Source organism: Bombyx mori, chromosome 15, assembly GCF_030269925.1.
Source record: "Bombyx mori chromosome 15, ASM3026992v2".
In the NCBI taxonomy this organism is placed as follows: Eukaryota; Metazoa; Arthropoda; class Insecta; order Lepidoptera; family Bombycidae; genus Bombyx; species Bombyx mori.
The window spans coordinates 8185305-8199833 of record NC_085121.1 but is presented as its reverse complement, the minus strand read 5'-3'; the positions used below and the strand labels follow the sequence as shown (position 1 = coordinate 8199833).

Below are 14529 nucleotides of genomic sequence, written 5' to 3'. Positions count from 1 at the left end.
AAAAGGATTTAGTTACTCGGGACAAAAAGGTGACGGCTCCCACGAATTGATGATATTTTCCGGTTTCTGCACGTTCGGATCTCGTTTGTTTGACGGATTTTAAGATTTGGTTTTATACCTATAAAATTGGAAAAAAAATACTTTTCCGAACGATTAATATATTATGATAGTTGTGGATTGTGATATACTCCTCCTTAATGGAAGTTTATAGAGACCTCAGCGGTTTGAGTATTACATAATTATTATATACTTATACACATCAGATATCAAAAAAAAGTTCGTTCAGTTAAAAATCTAGAAACTACCTTTCGCTTTCCTTTGATTAAATAAATGTGTAGCAACGATCTAAAATTTATGAGTGGACATGTTTTGATTAGATGGTACGTATCTAACAAACAAAATATTTAAAGGGCTTGTCATTATCTTTGTTGTTTAGTTACTGACTAAAGTTCTTGTAATATGTCTGTGTACTGTTTTTGTCACATTTATACTTTACGTTTCAAAAAATCATTCGTAAAACAAACAATGTAAGTATTTCTCTATAACTGTAATGTTATTGTTTGTTCCTGGTGTTTTTCCCATTCAAAACAAACGCGAAGCATCATATTGTGTAGATTGAAAAAAAACCCAGTTAGAATATAGTTGTGTTTTGTTTGTTACAGGGAGGTTGCGAGCGCTTGGGAGTGCCGCGTGGGGCCTCCCGATCATCCAGCATCTGCCGATCGCATCCAGAGCCTATTCAACGACATCGAATTGTATCCCACTAAGACACAGGGTAATGTAACTTATTTTATATTAGGCAATAGGCACACGGATCCGATGAAATAATACTATACAGTACTTGGTCAGTCATAATCACTTTCAAGAACGGTTTTCATGATTCTTTAATTTTGTCCCAAAAGTATTTTAAATTTGCAATGCTAGGCAAATTTACAAAATAATTGCCATTATAAAACTAAATAAATTTAACTACATGTAATTATTATAGTGCAGATAGATGTATGCTCGAAACGTGATATCAGAGTTTACATAATAATAAAATATGATTCTCAATGTGTCAAATACTATCTATAATATTATCAGCTGGGTAGGGACAAATAAGAAAACATATTCGCCGAATTTGTTAATGCTTTAACTTTAAATGCATTTTTTGCTTACATAACTTCAGTTTTTTTTATCGGAAAATGACGTAAACGCTTGATATCCCCGAATATTACCACGATCTTACTATCTATTTGCCCGAGGTAATTAACCTATTGATAATGATTTTTGAAGCGAAGCGTTAACTAAACTCAACTAAACTAAACTAACGTGAAATGTTTGTAAATTATGTTTATTCATTTACATTAATGAATGAATTTCGGAAGTGATACGTGGTTTTTTTTTTCGTAAGATGGCAATGTCCGAGGAGGATTACATTATGTTCCGTGGCGACGATGCCGGCTCATCGATTAAATTGAACGATAACGCGCTTACGTCATCGGTTTATAGGCTGAATCAACATAAAATGTCATTATGTTATTTAAAACTAGCGGACCCGGCGAACTTTGTTCCGCCACACGGTTTGTTTCAAACACATCAACCAGTCAACTTCAAAATTCTGCTATAATTAACACAATTAACCATAGAATATATTATAACGTTTAGCTGTCAGTTGCGTTTTGTTATAGTTTTATGTCGCGTCCCACGGGAATGTGATAAAAAGTATCCTATGTCCTTCTCCTGCTTTTAAGCTACCTCCTCACCAATTTTCAGCCAAATCAATTCAGTCGTTCTCGAGTTATAAATAGTGTAACTAACACGACTTTCTTTTATATATATGGATTATACATGGCATTCCATATTATATTGTTCCGCATGTTGCAACTGCTAAGAGCAATCCTCAGCTTAATGTATTTATTCCCTGCTGTTGTTGCATCGCTCTTATAATAATACCAATTATTGGCGTTCCTCCGAACTAACTTTGTTCTAATCATTTTTGCCTTTTATTGAAAATCGTGCTTCATTTATTTATTTAAATAAATATCTAAAGTTGATAGGAAATAGTAAATGATAAGAAAAAATCCCACTATTTGTCACTATAACTGAAATAATAATTACCATAAATAATAATATTTACGAATAACAAAATAAATACCAGTTATATTTAAGACAGTTAAATGTAAATTTTTTTTGTATTATCTATGTTCATCTTTACGTATTTTAATTAATTAATAAAGTGAAGGTTGTGCTCTAAAAATACCAAACAAAAACGAAGTCAAAGTGACCGTTAAAATTTAGATAGAGACTGCATGAAATGCTATGATTAATAAATAAATAAACAAAAACAAAATATTAAACAAAAGATAAAAATTTCTTTAAAAAATAATAAAAATAATAATTTTCGACACACAAACAAATCGTTTAAAATGCTTGTTAGTTAAATAACAATACCTTATTCGCAGTTGGCGGCGATTATATCTCAAAGTAACAAGTCTATTGTGCAATTAATAAATATCTGTCATACTGAAGAATTTACGGGCCGACGCTGTTAAGCTTCGCCCCGTGTTGTTGATTTATCAACAGTAAATCTCGGGACTACAATCAACATTATTAAACACGTAAACGTTTGAGGGTATATACACTGCTTCACGAAAACACCGTTCTGCTGAATCTTGGCTTGAATGAAGTGTATTCAGATGTCATTGGGAATCAATAATTTTTAAATTGAAATCAAAGAAGTAATTTAATTTTGTAAGAGCTGTTTGTCCATAAATACTATTTATTACCTACCTAAAAGTGACCGCCCACATTGATTTTAGATATCTTATTTTTTTATATTAATACGTGAAGCAAAAACTTTGTATCCTTTTTACGAAAATTGCGCGGACGGAGGAGTATGAAATTTTCCACACTTATAGAGAATATAGAGAAGAAGTGCATAAGGCTAATATTTTTTTTAAATAATGCATAAAAGATACATTAAATCAATAAAGAAAACATTACACACACTACCATGTATTTGAGACACACGCATGCATACTATTTATTTATTGTCAAACTTTTGTTCTTGACGTCTGTTGTCAAATTGAGAATAGATTAAATATCGTTTGTCTTTATTAATATTTTTCTATAGTGTAGTCTTGGCGGTGAAAATACAATCATGATAGTGTACAAACTTACAATTCAAATTAATTATAGTCGAATTTCGATTACTGCGGGACCCCTAGTACCTTTAAACGAGCAATTCTTGTATATATATATAATCTGAATCTCGGAAACGGGTCCAACGATTTTCATAAAATTTAGTATACAGGGGATTTCGGGGGCGATAAATCGATTTAGCTACGATTTATTTTCAGAATATGTTGTTTTATTCGTGTTTTCAATAATCTACTCTTCCCGACATCTATTGGCGAATAATGACACTATTTTTCTTAATTGAGGGCAACTATCCGCTTTAAAGACTCAACAAGATGGCGTTATCAAAAAAAAACCGAGCGATGCTCGGTCATCATCTAGAAAGATTTACGTATCAAATGCAATGAAAGCTTCTCAAGGAAAAATCGGTAATAGTAGTTTCCATTAATTAAACGAAATACTAGTAAACTTGAACCTTGACCATGTTTAAATTAAGACTAAGCATAAAATTATTATGTAACAAAATTATGGAGATGACATAATCGATTTTTTCCGTCGACATCAAAAATTACGAATCGTGTATCGATGAAAATTACGTCTTATTTTTATTTTTTTTATTGCTTAAAGGGGTGGACGAGCTCACAGCCCACCTGGTGTTAAGTGGTTACTGGAGCCCATAGACATATACGACGTAAATACGCCACCCACCTTGAAATATAAATTCTAAGTTCTCAAGTATAGTTAGAACGGCTGCCCCACCCTTCAAACCGAAACGCATTACTGCTTCACGGCAGAAATAGGCGGGGTGGTTGTACCTACGCGTATGGACTCACAAGCGTTCCTACCACCAGTAAAAGTCTGTGACAGTGATTTTGGATAGTTTGAAGAATTGAACTGAACGAATTATATGGGTTAAATAAAGAGTTACACAATAAATGATCGTATGAAATTTTCGGCACTTATAATCTAATATGTATCATAAACCAAGTCAAGCTGCTTTTAAGGAAAAAGCTATTTCCATTAACTAAGTACTTTTTTCAATATTTGCTTATAATTATTGAAAGATACGTAATAAAAGCAATCCCGATCTTGTAAGTATACTCGCACGAAAGCCCATATATGTATAAAAATGAAGAGAGTACTGAAAAAAAATAAAAATAAACAATATGGAGTCTGGCAGATCGTCGGACTTGGGGTTTCTTCGTCTTGTTACGATAGGTACACCATCGGATATTGTAAAATGATTCGTAATCATACTAAAAATATATTTATTTATATTATATTATCGTTTTAATTCAACAGTACCTTATGCTAGTTAGGGAAGTTTATCAGGCATGGCCTTGTTTTTGTTAAATTGTTGTGCCAGATTATCCGAAGGTTGAGCGACCCGGTAAATTAAATATAAGTCCTAACGTAATGTATTAGAATTATTTGAAAATTAAAATATAAACTAGTTTGTTACGCAATTTCGGTCGTGTGTTTTATATTATTTATGCAACAAAAATGTAATCCTCTATAATTTCATTATGTAAAATTCTAAAGTACGTTTTAAAGATAAAGTAGAAAAAAAGGGCGGACGACTTGATTTTACTTGTTCTTCTCAGAGCTGTGGCCCTTTTTTAATCATTGGTAGAGTTATATTTTTTTTAATTCATAATATTTGAGTTGAAATAAATTATTTGAAAACACGTCTTCTGAAAACAATGAATGTAAAACTACCATAAAACTAGAATATTAACTATTTAACATAACTTAACTACATAACTGGTTTAGCAATTACAAAAAATGTTTTTATAAATTATTCACATAACGTAAATATGTGGAGAAAACTTAAAAAAACGGTCATCAAATAAAGTGTAAAGTAACCCAATCCGCTGTTTTACCATTTTCAATGTGTTATAAATAACAACCGAAATTAAATTTGACTATGAATTTAATACTATGAACTAAATTCAAATTATTTTGGATTAGTTTTTTAGAAATGTCCAAATTTAAAGCCACTTTGACCACGTCACCAAGAAACAATGGCATGACTATAATTTTTTGAATGAAGAAGAAAATCATACCCCTCTCTCTCTCTTTTTCAATAAATCCTACCCTTTTTCAAACGGTTTTGTGCGATTTTATTTCCAGGCACAAGAATAAATGGCAGGAAATTCCCGCGTGGATTGAATTTGATAGTTAATTGATGTCGGGCTTATAAAAAGCCCAAGTAGGGCATATGTGATAATGAATTCTAATTATATGCAAATAATAAATAATTTGAATCCGCTAGGAAAATTCTAAGATTCTAAGATAAGAAGAAGACCGGGACGTTCTGTTCCTTTGTTTCGCTATATTAATCGTTGATGTCATTGTACAAAAATAATGCGCCCTTTGTCTAGATTAAATTTTAAACAACCAAAACTTTTGTTATTTATGAACAGATTTGTAATTTTGCTATCGTGGATTGGCTGTTTTTAGTGTTAGTTTTTATACAAAAAAAGGACATAACCTAAATAACTTTTAGTATTTTAAATGGTGAATTATTCATTTTGAACTTCTTTTTTTATATTCTTTTCATTGTTTAGATGGATGGACGAGCCCACAGCCCACCTGGTGTTAAGTGGTTACTGGAGCACATAAACATCTACAACGTAAATGCGCCACCCACCTTGAGATATAAGTTCTAGGATCTCAGTATAGTTACAACGGCTGCCCCACCCTTCAAGCTGAAACGCATTACTGCTTCACGGCAGAAATAGGCAGGGCGGTGGTACCTACTCGCGCGGACTCACAAGAGGTCCTACCACCCGTAATTACGCAAATTATAATTTTGCGGGTTTGATTATTATTACGCGATGTTATTCCTGCACCATGGAAGTCAATCGTGAACATTTGTTGAGTACGTAATTCATAAGAAAAATTAGTACCCGCCTGGGATTCGAACACAGGTGCATCGCTCAACACGAATGCACCGGACGTCTTATCTCTTAGGACACGACTGCTTCAAATTTACTTAACACTTATCGTTATATTTTGGGTAATTCACACTATATTTTTATATATTATAGTCTTATGTGTTATCCTGACGTGTAAGCTTCTTGTCATATTTATTAATATCGAATCCCAGTCTAAAAATAAGTTTCAAGCTTTTAGCTCTAAAAATGACAATATACAACTTTTCATCGTCCCCTTTTAACCTTTTACAACCCTTTTTTGGTATTAAAAAGTAGCCTATGTCCTTTCTCAGGCTCTAGAATATCCCGATACCAAATTTTATTTAAATCGATTCAGTAGTTTTGGCGTGAAAGCGAGACAGAGAGACAGAGTTACTTTCGCATTTATAACATTAGTATTTACAATTATTATTATCTATGTAAAAAACTGTAAGCTGTAAAATTTGTAAATGCTGAAATCTACTTCATCGTATAAATGAATCAATAATTTTATTTTCCTAAGGCTTGTTGTCATGTTTCAACATATCCATGAACAAAAAACCCGCTAGTTATTGTACTTAGGTACAATAGTTTCATACAAGAGTGATGCATGTCTAAAAATATTTAATAGTAAAAATATTACTTGTCGTGTATTTAGTTCTTTATTATCTTTATGGCATGATCACGATATCAATAGTTATGATTTTTATTTCTCACATTAAATAAACGTGTTCAATTACATGTATACAAAGCTTTTAGGTTGGTTGTATGAGGCCGAACGTGTGATCTCACCGCTATTGCTCACTGATGACCAATTACCTCCCAATGAGTTCATGACTCTTGTTTATTGCCCCACTGTTCGCAACTTATAAATCCATACGCGGACTTCCGGATCGACACTTAATTACAACTTAATACGATTTTGCGCAACATATCCTGAACCATTTTTAATAAATAAATAAATAAACTTTACATATTTCCCGTAATCTGGTAATAAAAATCATTATTATCGTTATTACAACTTTCACGCATACTTTAACAGTTTTAACGCGGTTTCGAAGGTTTATTTTTCTTTTCATGCACTATACTGGTTGTTCACTGTATAGTTTTTCTAGAGGAGACTATTGATTTCAGTTAGATTTCCGTGCCACTGCATTATAATAATAATGACAAGGCAAATACTGTTCTGAATATTTTAAGAATGTTATATAGTTTATGTACGACAATTATTATTTAATAGAAACGTTGACCGTACAAGTTGCCTTGCCGGGAATGCGGTTGTCTTTATTAACGACATTACTTACGTTACGTTGTTGTTGTAGTATTCGAGATGCTGGTATGCGCACGACAGTGTGCGCGTCGCAAATCGCTCACTCTCACATTCGGAGAATTCTGCGTGTTTGCAGCTGAGCTACGCCGGTGCTCAAGGCAAGCGAGGCAGTGAGTATCAACACAAAAACATTTCCATTTCCATTTCCACCTCACTTCTACTGTTCTATTCTCTAGCAGCATCATTTTGTTCAATAGTACTTTTTTATTTTTATTGCTTAGATGGATGGACGAGCTCCAGCCCACCTGGTGTTAAGTGGTTACTGGAACCCATAGACATCTTTTTATTTATTTATTGCTTAGATGGGTGGACGAGCTCACAGCCCACCTGGTGTTAAGTGGTTACTAGAGCCCATAGACATCTACAACGTAAATGCGCCACCCACCTTGAGATAAGTTCTAAGGTCTCAGTATAGTTACAACGGCTGCCCCATCTTTCAAACCGAAACGCATTACTGCTTCACGGCTGAAATAGGCAGGGTGGTGGTACCTACCCGCGCGGACTCACAAGAGGTCCTACCACCAGTACAACGTAAATGCGTCACCCACCTTGAGATATAAGTTCTGCCGTCTCAAATATAGTTACAACAGCTAACATGGGTACATGGACAGTAAGCAAAATTCAAAAATATCAAACAACGATTTAGGTCAGTGCTTATATACATATAAAACGTGAATTAGTCATTATTGTACTTCATGTGTAGTTAGTAAATTTCATTATGTACCTTCCGTTCAAATTAAATATGAATCATGTTTTTTTTTACCGGTGACGTTAAATATGATCAATTGTCGTTTACTCGGTCTTGAACCTAAGACTGTTGTGAGCTTCGAGTGGTGAGGCGATCATTGACCTTTGAACGTCAGACAATAAGAGACATTTTGTCATGCACTGAATAACTGTACGTGGTTGTTTTGTAACAATAGAGCTTGAAATAATTATTGATGTGTCCAAACGTTTCGTTGGCAGGGTGTCCAGCAAGCCGGAATCACCTCAATGGAACATTGAAAAGGAACTCGTCGAGCTGAGGGATAAAGATGCGATATGTAAACACGTGAACGGTAAGAGATGTTTCATTCCATGCTTGCGATGTCGACTTTTCTTTGCGTATTGCCAACAGTCAGTGTTGTCATGGCCCACCTAAATCTGTAATATATAGCTATTAAATTCATAGATTTGCGGCAGCTAATTGATCGTGCTTATAGCTTTATTCGTCAACTTTATATTGTGGAAGGTCGATTCGAGTCGGGATGAAACAAATGGTGACTAAACGTTCCGCACGGTACTAATCCAGAAATACTCTGTAGTCCCAGTGTCTGTCAAACTGTGGACGTGTTTCAGTATTAATTCTTTATGAGTTTCCTGACTCTTAAACTTCCGCCCGTATCCAACGAATCACTGTTTCGTTCTTATAGTAAACACGATGATTGTTCAATTTTGATCTTTATAGCTCTGCAACCGAAATAAGTTATTTATTACGTCATGTTTCATTAATTAGGGGCCTCGATTAATTCTATCATCCCACGCACGATTGTAGTGGTCAGATAGTGAAAAAGTCTTAGTTTTCCTTATTTGACCAGCTGACAATTACGGTGCTGACGACTTTGAGATATTTCTAAATTTAACAAATAAAAAAAAGAGTGCTGAATTATTAAATTAAAACAATAAACAATCGTGTACATATATACACTTGATTATTGTAATTGTAAAAAAGTCACCAATCCAAAGTGAAAACATTAACATTATAGATATTCAGTACTTCATTTACTATATTGTTATCGTTACACCTAATGCTTAGATTACCCACCACAAAAGAGGTCAGCTTCACTCATGAACAGCCTCGAGATCAGCGCAATAAAGCCTCTGTCAAATCACTTGGAGCTTGGAGCTGAGACCTTAGAACTTATATCTCAAGGTGTGTGGCGCATTTACGTTGTAGATGTTTATGGGCTCCAGTAACCACTTAACACGAGGTGGGCTGTGAGCTCGTCCACACATCTAAGCAATAAAAAAAAAACAATCTTGGAGCTTTTTAAGTATGTTCATTCAAGAGCCTGCTGGTACGTGGCGGAAATATTCTTTGAAATACCCTGCAAATTAATGTAGTGCTTTCAAGTAGGCAGAACACCAGCCAGATGGTCAGCTCTAGTAAGAGAAGCACTTGGGGGTAATCTGTACCATGCGGTCCATGCCACCTATGATCGAACACAGTGGAAGAATGTCACATGTGGTCGCGATCTTCAGCATTGAGGGAACGATATAGAAAATTTTCAAGTAGTATTATGAATTAATGCTGGTTTGACGGCGAGAGGTGTTATGATAAAAAGGATAGAATCACCTTAAATGGTTCCTCAGAGCGTAAAAGCTTTGTCAAGAATGTATCTCGGATCCGAAGATGGAGGTTTTATGACCGCGCCGAGCGTTAAACCGCTCGCGGTTTTTATTGTCATCATATTATTTTCGACTTTCATCCTCCGTGACCACAAAAACTATAAAGCATTCAAAGCGTCTGAAATAATAGAATGACATTAAAAAAGCGGGATCGAACCGTGAAAGTAGTTTCGAGAGGACACAGTTTCAAAACAAAGTACCCACCACTTTTAAATTATCCTTTAGTCTTAGGTACGTAATTACGTAAAATTTCATTGTGTGCTTATTAAGTTTGACAACACGTTTGCAATTATTGAAATCTGACTTAAGAACGTTATTTGAATTAAGAACGGCATGGGCCATGGGTTGTGTATAAAATTATCTCTGAGCGCCTGAGCCTTCGATCTGTTAACGACGTGCCCATTTCTATGCGAAGTTAGGTTCCAGTTTGAAGGATAGATCTAGATCAGTCGCTGTACAATACAATTCGATTACAGTCGTACAATGCAATTTGGTTTCGACTTCATGTATCATCGTGACTGTCGGCATTCTCTACACTGAATTGTCTAGGTATGGAGTCCCATAGAAACTAGGCAAGACAGGTAGAACATAATCTATACTGGTAGAGAGTGCTCTATAGTAGTTTGGGTTGCACTTTCGCATTGCCTATTACAAAATTACGGCCATTCATCAGAAGCGTAAATATTGAATTTATATTTAGAAAATGACAATTAGACAATGATTTCGTTGAAGTTATGTTAAGTATTTTAGAAATACGTATCAAAACATTATCACGTTAAACATCAAAGTATCGATTGTGAGTTTATCACATGAAAGCTTATCTTCTTTACAAACGTGGATAATGCAACATGGATTATATGTTATATTCTCTGTAACAAAAGGTATATAATCATCATGTAATGATACGTTCGTCTAATAATTTTATAATGTACGATGTTAGTTTGTATTTTGCACTTGCAACCATGATGCGTTCAATTTGCGTCAATCTCCTATCGCATCACGTACTATGACTAACGCCAGGTCACATTATGTTGATGTTATACGATTAAAATCTCAATCTATATTTACTATTAATAAGATAAGCTGCTAACGTCAGACTGGGAGATCTATAATCCGTGGATTGCTGAATAATATAATATTCCAAAATAACTAACTGGTTATATAATACGAATCGGTTTAAGCGTACAACACGCAAGATCAAACACCGAGAGTTTCTATAAAGCTACTAAATCGTTTATGTGAGAAAATGATCAATAGCGTCCGTGGGTTTCAGAATGCATCACGTGCGATACAACGTGAGGATAGTGACGCCTCAAAGTCACGGTGTACCTTGAATGCGATCCTAAATAAGTTTAGGCAAACAGGACTGAAAAATGACTTTCGTTTCTCGTTAATTTACTGAATTCGTGGAAGTGCGAGATCGTGACTAAGTAAATATTGTATGCGGCCTTCCAGGCTCTTCCGCTCGTACTATAAACAGACTAAGGAAACGTCACTTTGTCTGCCTGTTGTCCCTCGAACGAATAACGAGGTGCCCACGATTTTTGTTCGGATAACGCAAATACACACCACGTGATACTAACGTACGACATATTATAAAGTAAACAAACGACGAAGAAGCGCATTTACTTCCTTATCTCCCGGAAGACCGTTCTGTGAGACGGCTAATACAATTCTATAATGGCGTTTTTGTAATCTAGTTGACATTTATTAGATGTAGTTTGAATTGACAGCTTGAGAACATTTTTTTTTTTTGTAAATATTTCATAACAGTATCTGAATTTATGTTAATAGATTAAGTACTAAGGTCATTGTTTTGTTAAATTATGTTAAACGATCGTTAAGTCTGTTCATCGTTAATTTTTAACAGCAAACTTTGTACATTCAGTTTGCTTTATTTGTATTGACACAATCTGATTGATCTGCTACCCTAATACATACCTTGATTATGATCATCTTCATTGGTCAGATTGTCTCTTCATCTTGTAAGTCAAGAAACTTGAAAGTAATGCAAAGAGGAGCAGTCTTTGAAGTGTCACTAATTCCCGCAACCATGTGTTCGTAGTGCCATAGACATGACGGATTATACATAATATTTTAAAATGTGGCATCGGCTAGTACTTCCTTGGACGAGTAATTGTGTGGCGCGAACGCCAGTCAGTTGGCCGTCGTCCGTCCGCGGGTGGACATCGTGCTTCGCAGCCACGCACGGCTGCACGATACATCTGCAGACATGCCGCCGACCACAATGATAGTTCCCTGTGCGTTTAAAAATTATTCCCGCTAATCTATAAACGAATACTATTTACCCTACATTTACGCGGTGAAAATCGATTTTACGTTCCGAATTACAAAAAACGTTTGTGGCCGTGTCGAATAATAATACATTGTATCGAGTGATGTGTATTTGTGTTAACAGGATTTAGGAAAAATAGTACGGCAAGTTCTCGTTTTAGGTTTGAGAGATTACGATTGTGGTACTTTAAAAATCGCAGCGTGTGGATAGTCACGGCGATGTACATTGCGTTTGTTGATCTGTCCGCCGCCTTGTTGTTTACGTTTTCGTTTTGGCATTGAACGAGGTTCCCGAATTGGATTGATGTGCTGGCCGGCCACGACTTATAAACTGCACTGTAAACATGAATGAATTCAATTCAATTCTAACAACGATTGTCTGTTTTAATAGCCCGCCAATACCTTTATTGTAACCGTAGGCAGTACCAAAGGTAGCAGTAAAATAACTTCGCACAAGACGATCAGTTTGGTTATTATTAAAAATCTTGAGTAGTTAAATGACCGAATTCATTACCATTTATGGGAATCATTAATCTACAAGTGGGTGTGTTGAGCATAGTACGTGCGGCCTACATGTCGCAACCTACGCGGTCGATAGTCATCAATCATTGACGAGGAGCACAGCTTTGAACGAACGAAATCTGTTGTTAGCAGGCACTACGGTTTCTCGTACAAGTTGTCATAATTAATTATCTTTATGTCCAATAAGCCTATTCATCGTTCTAATTTATCTATACGATCGTTTGATCAGATTTCGATAAAGCACTTACGTGAATGTCTATTGTGTTTTTATTTTTATTTATATTCTTCGACTATCCGGATATTTTTGATTGAGCCAATCCAATTTTAACGCGCTCCAAACTTGTTATTTGTATTCGCTAATGAAACGTAAATATATTTTAGTGTTTTTTTTCTTCTATAATTTTAGAAAGAATCGCGCGAACTTTTCCTGCTTTTCTCGGTTGCGTGTTAATTGACATTCCAACAGCGACTATTTTTTTCGTACAACCGTAAAATGTAGGTACTTGAATTAAATTTGAAAATTCAAACGTATCCAACATCTCAATGATGAGTACTCACGTTACTCGAGCCGCAGTGTAAGTGCCTCCCACGCCGATATCTTGAAATTAGTTGCGTGCTAAATCGTACCGCAATTATTTTCAATTAAACGTGTTTCTTTTGCGTGCCTTAGCCCATCATTGAATAGGACAGTCGATCCTTAATGTCAACAATTCGATTCATTGCAATTAACCAACCTTGTCACAATATTTATAATGATTCTTAAATTCATAATTCATCTTCGCCTTGTTGACTACACCTCATTTGTCGATTACAATTTAAATACCTACATTTTACATAATATGTGTGGAAAATAGTTAACTTTGAAAGGTCAAATATATTGAATTCAGGTTGAAAAGTCTGTATGTTACGACCATTAACAGTTTCAGTATATTTCTGTACGGTCATATAACTTTGCTTAGAGCTTGGGACTGTATGTATAATGTGTGTGTATACGTGACGTGGTTATCGAATTATGAAACTTCAACATTTCCTACAATAAAACATAAAATGTAAACGTTATTGTTTATGGTAAGGTGTTTTTTTTTCTGTAGCTGGGCCCACGATTTGGCCGCCCACCTGTTGTTAAATGATTACCGAAGTCCATAGCTATGCTAAAGTAACTGTAGCTTAAGCTGAGATATGAGATCGAAGTTTTGCTTGTATTGTAGGACCGTTGTGGGTGGGACAGCGGTTCAGATCGATCGCGCGATTGCTTCGCGACACAGCTAGAGACGTTCTTACAAATTAGGAAATTAACGGATTCCATTTTAAAAAAAATCGGGATTATTTTTCATTAACAGTTCGCACGACTTTCATTTGATCATGCGTTTGAATGATGGGATGGTCGTTTACTCGTGTGCTACGGTAACTAGCTACGAAGTAGGCAGTTGTTCGTCGGTCAAAAAGCAAAGACCACGATCCATCCATGTTTAAAAGACGGTGACGACATTCACATTGTCCTGTCGATGGACGTCAATAATCTCTAAACGAGACAAACTATCTGCCTCTGAAGTCGTCGTGGCCCAAAGGATAAGACGTCCGGTGTATTCGTATCTAGCGAAGCACCGGTGTTCGAATCCCGCAGGCGGGTACCAATTTTTCTAATGAAATACGTACTTAACAAATGTTCACAATTGACTTCCACGGTGGAGGAATAACATAGTGTATTAAAAATCAAACCCGCAAAATTATAATTTGCATAATTACTGGTGGTAGGACCTCTTGTGAGTCCGCACGGTTAGGTACCACCGCCCTGCCTGTTATTGCCGTGAAGCAGTAATGCGTTTCGGTTTGAAGGGTGGGGCAGCCGTTGTAACTATACTGCGACTTTAGAACTTATATCTCAAGGTGGGTGGCGCATTTACGTTATAGATGTCTATGGGCTCCAGTAACCACTTAACACCAGGTGGGCTGTGA

At 35.5% G+C, this 14529-nt stretch overlaps 1 protein-coding gene and 1 long non-coding RNA gene across 14 annotated transcripts in view; one reads left to right on the top strand and one right to left on the bottom strand.

The window, feature by feature from the left end:
- LOC101738615 (uncharacterized) overlaps positions 1-14529 on the top strand; it is a 67856-nt gene that overhangs the window by 40171 nt on the left and 13156 nt on the right. For all 13 annotated transcript variants that reach the window (XM_062672540.1, XM_021349541.3, XM_021349539.3 and 10 more), the window contains 3 exons: positions 663-775; positions 7361-7478; positions 8335-8426. In XM_062672540.1, the coding sequence (XP_062528524.1) occupies positions 663-775; positions 7361-7478; positions 8335-8426 (323 nt within the window). The remainder of the gene's footprint in view (positions 1-662; positions 776-7360; positions 7479-8334; positions 8427-14529) is intronic.
- LOC119629597 (uncharacterized) lies at positions 8010-11986 on the bottom strand. The gene is made up of 3 exons (XR_005245559.2): positions 11698-11986; positions 9704-9874; positions 8010-8817 (listed from the first exon to the last, which is right to left on the bottom strand). It is a non-coding gene; the product is annotated as an uncharacterized LOC119629597 (long non-coding RNA).